This window comes from Trichoderma evansii, assembly GCF_050947405.1.
Source record: "Trichoderma evansii strain SZMC 28006 chromosome Unknown GGI43scaffold_14, whole genome shotgun sequence".
NCBI classification, from domain to species: Eukaryota; Fungi; Ascomycota; class Sordariomycetes; order Hypocreales; family Hypocreaceae; genus Trichoderma; species Trichoderma evansii.
This window is the reverse complement of record NW_028145192.1, coordinates 60,337-74,468: the sequence shown is the minus strand read 5'-3', so window position 1 is coordinate 74,468 and position 14,132 is coordinate 60,337. Positions and strand designations below refer to the sequence as shown.

The 14,132-nt window shown below is 48.8% G+C and overlaps 6 protein-coding genes across 6 annotated transcripts; 3 read left to right on the top strand and 3 right to left on the bottom strand.

Moving 5' to 3' along the window:
- The first annotated feature begins 107 nt into the window (after positions 1-107).
- GGI43DRAFT_85133 (HRDC-like protein) lies at positions 108-1,462 on the top strand. The gene is made up of 3 exons (XM_083210408.1): positions 108-493; positions 596-723; positions 807-1,462. The coding sequence occupies exons 1-3, from the start codon at positions 315-317 to the stop codon at positions 926-928; spliced, it is 429 nt and encodes a 142-aa protein (XP_083059085.1). The 5' UTR covers positions 108-314; the 3' UTR covers positions 929-1,462.
- GGI43DRAFT_385023 (uncharacterized protein) lies at positions 1,453-2,516 on the bottom strand (the record flags this gene model as incomplete). Its single annotated transcript, XM_083203596.1, has 2 exons — positions 1,453-1,709; positions 1,763-2,516. The coding sequence occupies 2 exons, from the start codon at positions 2,514-2,516 to the stop codon at positions 1,453-1,455; spliced, it is 1,011 nt and encodes a 336-aa protein (XP_083059084.1).
- Positions 2,517-3,872: 1,356 nt separating this feature from the next.
- Positions 3,873-6,124, bottom strand: GGI43DRAFT_408450 (armadillo-type protein). The gene is made up of 2 exons (XM_083206361.1): positions 5,929-6,124; positions 3,873-5,877 (listed from the first exon to the last, which is right to left on the bottom strand). The coding sequence occupies exons 1-2, from the start codon at positions 6,051-6,053 to the stop codon at positions 4,074-4,076; spliced, it is 1,929 nt and encodes a 642-aa protein (XP_083059083.1). The 5' UTR covers positions 6,054-6,124; the 3' UTR covers positions 3,873-4,073.
- Positions 6,125-6,451: 327 nt separating this feature from the next.
- On the bottom strand, positions 6,452-9,319 carry GGI43DRAFT_85073 (transcription factor domain-containing protein). Its single transcript, XM_083210405.1, has 3 exons — positions 8,988-9,319; positions 8,897-8,921; positions 6,452-8,798 (listed from the first exon to the last, which is right to left on the bottom strand). The coding sequence occupies exons 1-3, from the start codon at positions 9,152-9,154 to the stop codon at positions 6,573-6,575; spliced, it is 2,418 nt and encodes an 805-aa protein (XP_083059082.1). The 5' UTR covers positions 9,155-9,319; the 3' UTR covers positions 6,452-6,572.
- A 785-nt stretch (positions 9,320-10,104) lies between these two features.
- On the top strand, positions 10,105-12,440 carry GGI43DRAFT_85078 (enolase C-terminal domain-like protein). The gene is made up of 4 exons (XM_083210406.1): positions 10,105-10,478; positions 10,565-10,598; positions 10,699-10,847; positions 10,944-12,440. Exons 1-4 carry the CDS (start codon positions 10,406-10,408, stop codon positions 11,996-11,998), a joined length of 1,311 nt encoding a protein of 436 aa, XP_083059081.1. The 5' UTR covers positions 10,105-10,405; the 3' UTR covers positions 11,999-12,440.
- On the top strand, positions 12,441-13,880 carry GGI43DRAFT_85079 (SDR family NAD(P)-dependent oxidoreductase). Its single transcript, XM_083210407.1, has one exon. The coding sequence runs from the start codon at positions 12,882-12,884 to the stop codon at positions 13,698-13,700; it is 819 nt and encodes a 272-aa protein (XP_083059080.1). The 5' UTR covers positions 12,441-12,881; the 3' UTR covers positions 13,701-13,880.
- Positions 13,881-14,132: the final 252 nt, after the last annotated feature.

Sequence of the window (14,132 nt, the reverse complement as noted above, 5' to 3'; positions counted from 1 at the left end):
AGTTACAAGCAGCAGCCAAACTAGTCCTATTGTGGCAGCACTAGACGCGCCTGGGGGTCACGCCGCTAAGCCGCTTTGGCGCTCTGCGGGAGCCCTTGCGAGCGTCTCCCGTTGAACTTTATGGTCCAAGCCGCATTTTGCTGACTTTCAGCTTCGTCTTCGCCATCTTTGCAGCCAATTGCTCAATCTTTTGAATCAGCAGGACAGCAGCGATCCCCGTTCGCGACCCTTGCTGCCACCTGTCTTTTCGCTCATTTTATAAAGGCCACAGAGAAACGGGAAGGGGGGATAAACACAGCTGATATCAAAGCATCATGTCCAATCGCACATCACGCCCGAAGCCGCCTCCTCCAGGCAACGAAGAGGCGTCTGCGACGCTGAACCTGGGCGAGTTCCAGCACGTCGATACCCTCACACTGTCAGAAGCCGCGCTGGTTCTCAATGCGCTGGTGGCGAAGCGCCGGAATGATCGCAAGAATGTCAACGAGACGGAGTACGTGACTAATGCCTGGGAGGACTGAAACGCAAGAGGAGGCAAACGGAAATGGGACGCTTTCTACGGCAGATGGCTAACCGCGATATCATATACTTGCAGGATGCTGAATCAAACTCTCAACTACTTGGATCACTTTGCGCGATTCACCCAGAAGGAAAACGTCGAGGCCGTGGAGCGTCTGCTCAGCGCACACAAGGACCTAGCGAAGTTTGAGCGCGCACAACTTGGTAGCTCACCCCCAATACCTGCGGTCCATGGAGAAGTCAAAGGAGGGAAACAGAAGTGCTAACATTATTACTTTACCTACCAGGATCGCTCTGCTGTGAAAACGCCGACGAGGCAAAGACTCTGATTCCATCTCTGGCGGATAAGATCAAAGATGAAGATCTACAAGACCTGCTCGATGAGATTTCGAAGCTCCAGAACCGATAATGTCAAGGAGACATGCGCTGTCTCTTTCTCTGGATATATAGCTGCGACGATTGTTGATATATTTGCTCCATGGAGAATCGAGAATACTAGACTGGTTGATGTTCTGTTACGCAACGACGGATGGATACAGAGGGATCAGGGCTGCAAGCTGTTCGCATCATAAATTGCCTTGGCTTTTTTTTTTTTTTTTTTTTTTTTTACAACGTTTATTCTGCTTTTTTACTTTTTCTTGGGCGCTTGGGGCAAGGGTCATAAAATTTGGTTTGCACGCGGACATTTATAAAATAGGGTAGGGCAGCTACCAAATACCCCCTTGATAATATGTGGGAATGACTTTGATTATATTGTGTCGACTAGACAATTTATATGCGCAACCGTCCTATCTTGCAGAGCTGATTATGAAAAGGATATCATTATAAATCATTTATACCAGTCCTCCCCTTTCCGTGGTGTCCCTGCTCTCATTATATTCTGAAGCACAACTGCAGCTAATGGACCACATCTTTCCGATCCTCCGCTACATTTTATCCTAGATTCTTGTACTGATCCCAGTGATTAACATACACCGGTTTGCCATCATCTACCGGCACCGATGTTAGGTTAGCACGGGGGTCCATAGTGGTAATCTCCTGAACGGGCTCAAGCCGAGATGATTTATAACCGTTTGTGCTTGGGCCTGAGACGCTCGAGGCGGGCAACTCTACCGGGGCAGCGCTGCTTCCATCCATCTCAAAGGCACCACTGGCTGGACGATATGGATCTTCAGGCTGATCTGCTCGGCCTAATGGTCGTTAGAAATGAGAAAGCTCGATAGGCATTCTGATTGAAACTCACCTCCAAAAGGGGCAAAGGGATCGCTACTCCCCTGAGTGCCTGTAGTATGAGCTGACACAGAAGGGGGGAAATGCTTTTCTTCGACCACGTCATCCCGACCGTTGTCTTGAAGGTCAAAATCGGCTTCAGACCTGCGTTGCTTCTTGCGGTGTAGCAGCGTGAGCACTATGACCACGATAATGGCAATGAGGGCAACGCCTCCAACGGCTATTCCAACGATGGCCCCTGGTGATAGTGGACTTGCTCCTGAGTTCTCGGAAGAGGTTCCCACACTGCTGGCATTTGTGGATGAAGGAAGTGGTGTTTCCTCAGACGTTGATGACGCTGATTCTGTTATTGGCGTGCCACTAGTTGTCGAGATGGGATCTATGCTGGATGATGTAGTTTCTGGTGGCCGGCCTGTAATAATAGTTGTGTGTCTTGTTATCGTGACTATCGAGTTGTTTGGGATCGTGTGAGTGATGCCAGAGTCTGTCATGGCCGCAGATTCCTTTGAAGATGCCGTTGACCGTGACGAAGTTGTCGGCGCTGGTGTAGCCTCATCAAAGTGAGAGACGATAGATTTTGAATCGTCGTTGCCCTTGTCGCCATCTTTTGGATCTTTAAAAGATCTGATCGTGTCGAGGCAAGAATTCAGGGCACAAGAATCCGTGGAGCAACATCCCCTAAAATTGTTGGCATCGCAGGAGTAAAACGCTGTGCCTGTTGAGCAGCCACCCTCTGCGTCAGAAGCTGATGGGCTGTTGGAAAGCATAGTGAACAAGAACACGGTGGTGAATCCGCAGTGGGTAAATGTTTCAAAAGAGGAAGAACATCGATTTCCCCTTCTTCTTCCTCTTCTTTTTCTCTTTTGCAAGTAATAGCTACGGCAGATGCAGAAAGCAAGTTGGTCTGCACACCAGCTGGCGGCAGTCTGCAGAAGTTGGGCTGCCGATTTCCAGACGCTCTCGGCAGTCCCTCAGACACATTCGAGGCCCAGCGTTCGTCTGAAGCCGGGGTTAGTTTTCTGCCCCCAGCTGTGTGTAGCACAGTGGGCAGAAGCTGATTAGAAGAGGAGAGTAAAGGGGAATAAGAGTCAGGATAGGAATGTAAAGAATTATAAGAGGGCTGTGTGATGCAGTGATGCAAGACTCAAAGCTAGTGTAGTCATCAAGTAATATGGTGGCAAGGCTGCTTAAGATTCGTACTGCCCATCAGGGTCTCCAAAAAGGTCGAAAAGGTGTAGACCCGATTTGGGTAGTATCAGAAAAGGAAAAGAGCAAAACGAAATATTTGACACCAAACGAAATCGAGAGCCTGAAATCCGAAAGTGTTGGGCCTGAGTGTGCAACAGTCACCCGCGGAGCAAACCAAATAAAATCCACAAGAACTTGACGTAGAGCAGCTCCTGGAGCGCTGTCATTGATCTAATCCTTTTGAGAAAGAAACAAAAGTGCAAGGCCCCAAATCAATTCGGGGGAAACTCCATATTTGCCAGTATGGGATCGGATTGATTTGGGGGCGCAACCACCTCCATGTCAGGGGTAAGCTTCACCAAGTCGCCTCTTTTCTTGAATCATGTTCCTACGCTGTAGTACTACGATGCACTAACAGTTAACGACTGTTATTGTTATTAAACGCCTCAATAAAAAGTAATTTCTATGCGTATACACCATCGCGCTCACCGAAATGCTACCACCCATCCAGCTATTCCTGGCATCATGAGCATCTCCCCAGCCCAAAAAGGCCGAGTGCATGCATCTTGGGGCATACCGCATCAACAACTCGGACCAGTTTGCGATCCCATCTCTGGCCTCTTCGTGTAACTCACAGTGGGGGGTCGCATAGATATTGTTAGTTCCTCCTTGACACACCCACCCAAAACTTGCCGCGGCGACAGGGGCCAAACAACTCGGCTACTCGCAGATTTTGGGACGCAAGCCAACCGAAATGCCACTGTATCTTCCCTCTATAGTTGCTGTGAAACGCCCGGTTTATGAATTCGCTTCTCCCTGTCCTTGTACTTCCTTATTGCTGGCCGTATTTGTCCATTCCACGACAAAGTGGTTACCGACAACTGTCACTTGAGCCTCACAAATTTAAGACAGACATATTAAATAGATTTCAGAGCTTTTTGAAAAGAGAAATTTTGTACATTGAAATTTTCTATCCAGCAGTACTATAAACACTTGGAAAATCACTAAATTAGGCTGCTGCAATTGGGAAAAAAAACCAAAAACCAAGACGCGATATGGCATTATCCATGGATCTTGACGAGGATATGAGAGTCAATAGCCATGTGTAGCAATGCATCTAATCCATTTTCGCCATTTTACAGCTTCTCTAATAGCAGCTTGCTACCCTTGTTGCCCACGGGAGCCTCCGTCTTCTTGCCCTTCTTCGCAGTCTCGTTGCCTTCTGCGGCCTCCTTCGTGGCCTTTTGCTCCCCAGTAGGTTCTTCAGCCGCCTTTTGTAACAGCTTCTTATTCTTCTTCAGCGTCTTCTTCAGCTCGTCCGCATTGGTAAACTCTTCGCTCTCCAGTAATGCTACCACAACAAATGAACTCGGTCCAGTAGCCCAATCCATGATAGAGTTCTTGATGACAGGATACAGAATGTTGGAAAAGCCCAACGGCGGGTCAATCAGCTTCACTTTGCCAGCGGCCTTGTCGAATCGGCCACCTTGAATAAGAGACTTGAGCATTCGACCACCAAAAGGTGTGTTGGCAATGTGTGCTCTGGTAGCGATCTCGTCTTCTGCCGGCTCTTGCTTCGGGCTACCGCTGACAGATTGAGCGAGCGCTTCGAGCGCTTGCTGCTTCTCTCCGATTCCAGAAAGAAGGACATCTGCGACAAACTGGCTGCCAAATGGGGAAGCTGTGAGGTCAGAAGGTGAGGCCGCAATTGCGGCTATCAAGGATGGCGAAATCAGTGCAGCAAGCTCTTTGCGTCTGTTCTCATCTTCCTTTTTGCTTGTAGTCTTACGGATCTCATGAACCTCCTTCAACACTTCCAAATCGTAAGCGTGGCTGGCCGGGAACAACGACTTGGAAAATCCTTCAAGTAGATAGAGGAGAGTGATTCTGGCATTAGCATTGTTGGCAGCCGCCACAACATTCTGAGCCATCTCCTCCTCCTTCTCTCCCAAGAGCTCAGGGAAAATAGTTTTCGAGGTCAACTTGGTGTCATCAATGACGTCGAAGGCTGTGAGGATGACAATGTGGCCGTATTGATCTCCAGACATCAACTGGATGGTGTCCTTGTATGCTTTCAGCAGCGTCTTGCGGTCTTTGGCTGAACCATATGCCAGCATAAGAGAGGCGAGTCTTGCACCGGAGCGCGTGAATGCAAGGTTCTTGAGCAAATCGCTAGACTCATCGCCCTTCACCAGCTCCACAAACTCATTGAACTCTTCAGTGCCAGGTTGCGTATTTGTGAAGTATTGTAACATGGCATCGTGAAGCATAGTGAAACCAGTCATTTTCTTTTGAACAAGTGTATTGATGAGCTCCAACAGGCTCTTCATAAGTGGTCCTCGCTTGGTTGGCTCATCTTCGAGAATTTGTTTCACGTCGGAGGTCACTTTGATATCTTTTGTCAGTTCCTTGAGGGTAAACTCAGGTCCGTACCATTCGCGTAGAAGGAGGGCCTTTTGTTCCTTTGTTGCGACCGTCCGGTAGATATCATCCAAAATCCACGAGGCTTCGGAATGGTTAATGAGCTTTCGGACCTTGCCGTAGAAATTGGGAATAATAATGTCGCGGATTTCATCGTCGTTGTGGACCAGAAGCTTTCCGATGAGGAATTTAGCATAGCGTCCCTCAGCAAGTTGCGTATAGGTGCCCTGGAGCTCTGTAGCAATCTGTTTCCGCTGCTCTGGGGTGGAATATTTGATAGCAGTTTGAACTGCTCGAACTGCGTCATGCTTCAAGACAAAGTCTCGGACGCGACCTGTGATGATGCCATATAATTCCGCCACAAGCTTCTGTCGCTCGTCTTTTGGAACCTGGGACTTGATTCGAAGTCGTTCCCAGATCTTCTTGGTTCGCTGAACTTCATCAGCGAGGGGCTTGGCAGCCTTTCGCTCTAGTGCAAGTTGTTTTTGCTTCGCATGAGACTCGCGGGAGGTTTGCTCTATTATTCGGTAAGCATCAATGCATCGACATGAGGCAACGGAGAGCATACCTGATCCAGACGGCTTGCCATTCGATTTATCCTCCAATCGAGGCTTCTTGCTCTTGCCGTCAAATTTTTCTTTGCCGCCTGAAAAATCCTTCCTCTTATTTGCGAACGCGGGGGCCTTGGTAGCCATTTTGATCGAAATGTTCGCTGCTTTATTATGCAGAAATTGATCTCGACTAATCGCCAGACTCAAAATCTAGCTAGATACTTTGTCGTCGCTACTAGGATCTTTTTTTTTTTTTTTTTAAGAATACTGCCGGGCGGTGACGCTTAATTGGAGTGGCATTGTTTCTTATCTTATCTATTATGTAATCATTATACCAGTATGTACCTATGTACATTCTGTACATTCCAAGCACAATGCCATTTATACCAGCGCTTATAAGACTGCTACAGTGCTCAATTGAAAACACTGCGTTCTTTGGTAATATCAGAATATATACTATTGGTATTATCTCACGAAACTAAATATACGACAGAAACCTCAGCTTCAACTTAATCATCCTTGGTATCAATTCAACTCGTGTTCCAATGTGCTAGAAGGGATAAAAAAAATTACAAGAAAAAATAATCAAGTATCGTCTTGGAACTCCATTTGTTCCCAAGAACAAATATGATTTGTTCGACATCTCGCCAATACTGGTATTGACTAAAAAGTTGATCCATCCGTCTTGAAAAGCCAGTCGCTATTAGCATCAATCATAAAATTGGTGATGTTAAACTCATTTGGCTGGTACTGCGGATGGTCCAAGTTTGTATTTGCCGTAGACATGTCAGGATTTGGTATTAAGCCATCAGCGGCGCCAGAAACGCCGTCCCCGCTAAATGGAATTCGTGGGACATTGAAAAAGTTGAAGACATCCAAATACTCCAACTCATTCGGTGCTGGCGTCCTCGAGGGTGTTACGCTGCCCAAGTGACCGAGACCCTGTGCACCATGCCGGGGTTGTCGTGATATTAGGAAATCCAAATCAAACGCTGTCCTGCGCATGTCGGCCAAAATTTTGACTGAGCTCGGTGTGACTCCGCCACCTTGTCTTTCGCTATCTCGATGCTCGTCCAGAACTCGTTGCAGTAACTTGGAATACCCAGCAGCTACAGGCCAGTACCGCCCCATTTCGCGGAGTATATCAACAAAAAATGAAATTTGGGGCGAGAGTTTGTGTTCGACAGTAGAGCCATGAACTAAAAGCACTCGCGCAGCAACCCATATCGTGAAGGCAAACGGCGGGCCCAGCTTAGGGAGGAAGCCATTGTTCACGACAAAATCTCCCAAAGCAGATATGTTTTCCACAGCACCGTGACATCTCTGCGCTGCACTAAATGACGGGGTGAAAATAGCGGATCGAGTTGTTGGGTAGGCAGCCGAGGAATGCAGTCGAATAACCGCCGTATGATACGTTGCATGAAGCATAACCCAGTTGCAGTTCAGATTTCTGCTGCCAGGCTGGAAAACTTTATTCATGTTTCCAAACTCGCCGGGTAGAGCAAAGTTCCACGACGTCAGCTCCTTATCAAGCTCTTTGTAACGGAGCTGCCACTTTTCGACGTCAGTTAGACGACCAATATCAACCGGTTGTTTTAGGAATTTGTGAATTTTTGACAATATTCCAAGAATCTCGATGTAGTATGCGAAAGCTCCCAGATTCTCAGGTCTTCCGACTGGATGTTGATGAGTCTCGTCGTAAGTTTGAGCACCAGTGATGAACCATCGCGTTTCTACTTTTTGATTCTCCATCCATAAATCGTCCCGGCAGGGGAGCATTCTATCGATCTCCGTGTCGGCTAGTGCAAATTCAAAAGCGGTAGCAATAGTTGCATATCTATCGAGTAGATAGATCATCCAAAACAGCCTTCTGCGTGACTCCTCTTCTATAAAATCTTTCGGCTCGGGGAGAATCATGGCTCTTAGAGTGTATATCGATGAATAGTGAGGAGCCACGCTGAAGGAATTGGTCTCGACGGCTAATCCCAGCTGCACTACCGACCTAGTGATGAGAGCCATGATGTTCCATCCGGGAGGGCCATTGCTACTGCCACATATATCAAGAGCCAAGATGAGCAACGCTAAAAGTGACTTGACAGACGAGTTTTCCATGCCGTAGAGTAGGACTTTCTGTTTCGATATGCGGTGGTAATGCTGTCGCCGCTCTTCAGTAAGCCTAGGATCGTTAGAAAATCGCATCGTAGTAGCGACTATCGCATGAAGCAGAATCCTGTCCGACTCTTGGAGATCGGAGATTCCAAATAGGCTATCTAGAGTAGTTCTTCGGTGTAGAATTGGACACCAGGTGTTGATATGCTTGAAGTACAAATCCACGAGGTTGTATACGAGATTGTACGGCGGTAGGTCATCGGCATCGGACGAGGGGAGGGCAGCGCCTGATGTAGGTGTGACTGCCGGCAGGCCGATATTTGGCTGTGCTGAAATGTCGCCGGCTGAAGCCGCTCGACCATGAAATTCGTTGGGGCCCTGCTCAGCAGAGGGAGGCGCAGGAGGGCCATTGCTCGGTTGAGCATTGTAGAGCAGATTGTTATTCATGTGTGAAGCTTGATATAGCTTCGATGAGCCCAAGGTATGGCTATTCTCACTCTGAGTATCATGATCGCTCGCGAGATTTTGTTGCCCAGTTTGCCCAACGGACTCGGAGTTCTCTGGGCGGAGAGACGGCAGCGGTGAAGTCTGGAGCAATTCAGAGTGCTTCCGCAGTATCTCCTCCATCTTGTCAAGCCTCAGCTCCATTTCTCGGCTCCGATTCTCGAGGAACCTCCCAAAGCCCGCCCTCAGCCCGGGAGGTTTCCGCTCCTTGTACTCGCATTTCTGTCCATGGCGCTTACACCAACCGCACGAAGGTTGGCCACGGTCACATTTTACCTAAAAATAGCAGAAGAAAGGAGAATATATTAGGAGTTACGAAAATAAAGAGTAATAAAGAGTAGCGCAAAAATGACAGGATATGAAGAAGATGTTACCTTGCGTTGCTTGCATAATTCGCATCTGCTCAGCAGTCATTAATTAGCATAAGTGGTGGATAGATGGGTTAGGTTTTGAACAATAACGTACGAGACAGAGATGGGCCTCTTGCGCTTGGCCGTCTGAGCGGCCGGATCAGGATCAGGGTCATTGTCAATGCTCTGGTCATCGCTGTCGGGCTCAGCAGCTTGGCGATCAGGCACAGAGGCAGAAGACAGCGGCGATGGTCGTTTGTTATCTTTGCTACCGCTGCGCATGGCGCCTTAGCCTGGCAGCACAAGCCCGTTTCACCTCACACGACGCAGCCTTTCTCGGTGGATTGACGCTCCGACGCAGCTCCAGTGATTGGACGCGACAGCCAGCGGGGCGACGACAAGCAAACGGGCTGCGGTGGGCGGGCGACCGGTGAGCGGCGAGCAGGGAGAGAATCAGCAGCTTAAGCACGTGTTATCTCGGGATAAAGGCCAGCGGGAGGTTGTTGGCAGTCCGGGTCAATGATAACCTGAAAGATAGCGACGATGCGGAGCTGAGAGTTGGCCTGTCTTCGACGCAGCGCAGCACCCAGGCCGCGGCAGGGCTGGTGGCAGCCTATTGGTGGCGCCGGGCTGACGAGAGCCGGGTGGCCACCGCAGCGGCTGCTAGGCCAGCAACATCCACATTGTGGAGCGGCAGCCGGCGAACTGCTGGGGCTGCTGGAGAAGTGAGGAGATTGGGAGATGAGCAGCTGGAGCTGGAGCTGGAGCTGGAGTTGGAGAGGAGAGAGGAGAGGAGAGAGGAGAGGAGAGGGTGCCAGAGTGCATTTGGAGTACAGCTCCGTTCAGCTAGAGTTGGCGAACGCTGGCCGGCAGGATGCATTGCATTTAGCCCGGTGATGCTAACCTCTTTTCTAGATGAAAGCCGGTACCTATTGCCTTGGTATCCAATCTCAGGGCTGCTCAAGCACGAAGACTATTCGTCTCTAATAAGTCTATGCAGCTGCTATTTAATTGGTGGCAGTATTTTAGCCCACGTTGGGTAGGAGCAAATCCAATGGAACCTCTATTCTCGAGGCTTAACAGTTCCAGGGCCAACGAATACCTATGTGAAATTCTGGGCTTTACCAAACAAGACAAGCACTAATATAGAATCATCAGCATAGATGGATGATAGAGCCTCTTCACCTATAGCAGCATTCCGTGGGCGCTGCGTTGTGTTTCTGTTCTCCCAGACAATAAAAACGCCTAGCCAATGATTCGAGGCCCTAAATTCAACTATTAATCACATCTCAAGACCCTGAATCAGACATGTGCCAAAGCTAAACGTTGACATCGCAGTGAAGCGGCCTTCGGGTCATTTGGACCCGATCCCTCAACAACACCACCAGCACCCCACACCGTTGAAATGTACACAGTTACCCGCGGCTTGAATAGTCGCCAAGGAAGGATTTCTACAAATTAAAAATTCCTTCTTTCTCTTCTCTTCTTCTCCCATGGTTCCAAACTATTCTGTCCATTTAGCCAATATTCATCATGCATAGTTCAGTTCGGCAGTTTCCTACCATCAAAGCCATTCGATCCTACGTCATTGGCGGCGTTGGTTCCGGTATGTGTAGTTGCAGGTTCATTGATCCGTCCAATGATGGCCCGTTTAATCAAAACTCGCTGACTTGTACTAACCATGCGAAATAGGCGGCGATTACCACAACGTCAAAGGCGGCCACTGGTGAGTGATGCTCTCTTCGCACAGATACTCCAAATAGCCAAGCTACTGTATACGTTTGTACTTGGAAATTGTAAAAATTGACTTCTTTTCTCTCGCACAGGTTGATCGATAGCGACATTTCCACGCCAGCCTCACAATGGTCTCAGTATCGCAAATCGCGAACCAGCTGGGGCATCAACGTCCTCGGATCATTCTTGGTCGAGATTGAAGCGTCTGATGGAACTGTTGGCTTTGCAACTGGATTCGGCGGTAAGTATCCCAGTTCGACTTCTAATTGAGCCCCTCCAAAACTCAAACTCAGGAGAACCGCTTTGCTCTTTTTCATGACTCTAATTGATTTAACAGGCCCTCCTGCTTGCTGGCTGGTTCATCAGCATTTTGAGCGATTCTTAATTGGGGCTGATCCACGAAATACGAATCTGCTCTTTGAGCAGATGTACCGTGCCTCCATGTTCTATGGTCGCAAGGGGCTTCCTATTGCTGTTATTTCTGTCATTGATCTTGCACTCTGGGATCTATTAGGCAAGGTCAGAAACGAGCCTGTCTATCGATTAATCGGAGGAGCTACCAAGGAACGCCTCAACTTTTACTGCACTGGACCTGAGCCAACAGCGGCCAGAGATATGGGATTCTGGGGCGCCAAAGTGCCTCTTCCCTTTTGCCCAGAGGAAGGCCACGAGGGCCTGCGTAAAAATGTAGAGTTTTTGCGCAAACACCGTGAGTCCGTTGGGCCAGATTTCCCCATCATGGTCGACTGTTACATGAGCCTTAACGTCTCATACACCATTGAGCTGGTCAAGGCGTGTTCTGAATTCAACATCAACTGGTGGGAAGAGTGCTTGTCTCCCGATGACACTGATGGCTTTGAGCAAATCAAGCGCGCACATCCCACCGTCAAATTCACCACGGGTGAGCACGAATACTCTCGCTATGGATTCCGGAAACTCATCGAGGGTCGCAACCTTGACATCATTCAGCCTGATGTCATGTGGCTGGGCGGCATGACAGAGTTGCTCAAGGTTTCAGCCATGGCTGCAGCATACGATATTCCTGTGGTTCCGCATGCTAGTGGCCCTTACAGCTACCACTTTGTCATTTCGCAACCAAACACTCCATTCCAAGAATACCTTGCCAACTCTCCTGATGGCAAGAGCGTACTACCGGTCTTTGGTGATCTGTTCATAGATGAGCCTATTCCCACTAAAGGTTATCTCCTGACGAGCGATCTGGATAAGCCTGGATTTGGTTTGACGATCAACAATGCCGCACGCTCCAAGCTGATTCCCTCAAATTATCTTCTTAGCCCTCCGCCTGTGCAGCAGCCTACCGTGACGGCTACCAACGGTGAGGACAAGGACAAAGTAGCCAACGGCAATGGCAACCATGCAGCAGCAGCATGAGTGGACGAGAGGAGAGGAAAAATTGATCTAAATAATCCGATTTCAGCTACGACACAAGTATCCTGTATATGGAGACTCAATCAGGCTCATAAAGCAACGAACAACACACCCATTGTAGTATTTATCACGATAGTTCATTTAAAGACAATAAAACAAACTTGTAGAATTTATGCACATACATGCTGTACGCAATCCACAGATAAGACACAGATGCTCCATAAAATTGCATTGTGCTAAAACCTGGAGAAGTTCAGGGGAATGAATTCAAGAGAATATCGTGACCCACCGATTTGAAGATTAAAGTTTTCTGCGCTCACTCCCTCGATCTAAAAGCATCGTGAAAGGTTTTTACGGTAGCCCCAGAGTGTTGCGACCCGCTACAACAGACCCAGAACTCACGATAGTCGCCATCCCACCGTTTTGTGGGCCAAGCAAAACGGTGGCTCCTTAGTTGAGGCGCCGCAGAGGGGTTCACTCGCCCTAAAGGCTCCCGAGAGCTCGGATTGATTTCCACCGCAGATAACGGACTTGGTGAGCTTGTAGCCGCATTTATAGAGCCATCGATATAGCATCGCGATAAAATAAACAAGAAGGCTTGGCTCACCATCGAAAAATCAAGCAGGCGTTGCACGAACTTACAAGCGCTGAGACTGGACAACTTCTCTCGCTCTGCCCCGCATTGGTTGAGGTACCTGGCAAGAGACAATCGACGCCTTCTACTGGACCCTGTGGCTTCTTCACACGGCATATTCTAACGCCACTTTTTGGAAGTTTGTAAAGAAGTTTATATATCCGACTAGTGGTGGGATTATTCAACAACGTCGAGTTCCATTCCTCAGATTCTATCTACATCAAAGCCCCAAACTATACAGTCATCGCAATTATGCCGCTCAAGGGGCTTTTAGCAGGCAAAACTGCTATTATAACAGGCGGGACTACTGGTATCGGGCGAGCTATCTGTCTCGGGTATCTTCGCCAAGGGTGCAATGTCGTTGTCAATCACCTCGGCCTAGAGAAAGACCAGGTGCACCTAGACTCACTCATAGCCGAGGCCAGTGCCATCCTGGCGCAGGACCCTGAAGCCGGCCGTTTTGCTCATCAGGCAGGAGATGTTCGTGAAATTGAAACTGCGGCCAAGCTAGTGGCTGCTGGTGTCGAGCATTCTGGCGAGGCTCGCCGTCTCGATATCTGCGTCTCTAACGCTGGAATCTGCACCTTTGCTGATTTTCTTACGTTATCACCGGGGCTTCTCGAAGCGACGTTCAGGACAAATGTCGACGGCGCCTTCTACATTACGCAAGCAGCAGCCCGGCAAATGGCACTAAATCAAAGCCCATCAGGAGGTAGCATCATTGGCATGTCCTCCATCTCAGCGTTGGTGGGCGGAGGCTTGCAGACGCATTATACGCCAACAAAGGCCGGCGTGACGAGTCTGATGCAGAGCACGGCGGTGGCTCTAGGAAAGTACGGTATCCGCTGCAATGCCTTATTGCCTGGAACGATTCGAACGCAGCTGAACGAGGAGGATTTGGCTGATGACGCCAAGCGGAACTACATGGAGGGTAGGATTCCTCTTGGACGAACAGGCGAGCCGGCGGATATGGCGGGTCCAGCTATCTTTTTGGCGTGTGAGGAGTTGAGTGGCTATGTAACAGGAGCACAGCTGCTGGTGGATGGTGGACTGTTTGTCAATTTACAGTAAAGGATGTTTTGTTCATGTATCTTTTCGGCATTTGAAGGTGGTGAGACTCAAGAGCGTTGCCAGACAATCCGTAAGCGTTGTAGGCTGTTTGAAAGCGTGTTATCACATATTCCGTACACAAATGTTTAGTATATCTATCTACACAGCATTTAGACAGCTTCGAAAACAAAAAGGCAAGAAGAAAAAAAGAAAAACGTAATAGATAACGAATAATGAGGTCTGAATCAAGGAAAGGCGTGAAATACACACAAATAGTACGGGGCTCAGCTATGTCATTATGGAGCTTGGTGCTGCGAGCCCCCAACAAACTTGCTGCAGGAGCCCGCAACGGTGACAACAAACGGTGACGGCTCACCGCGTATGCAGGGCTATTCTCTGCGCACTTTACATAGATACTTTGTACTGCCTTGGCACGAACGGTCGCAAAATAGG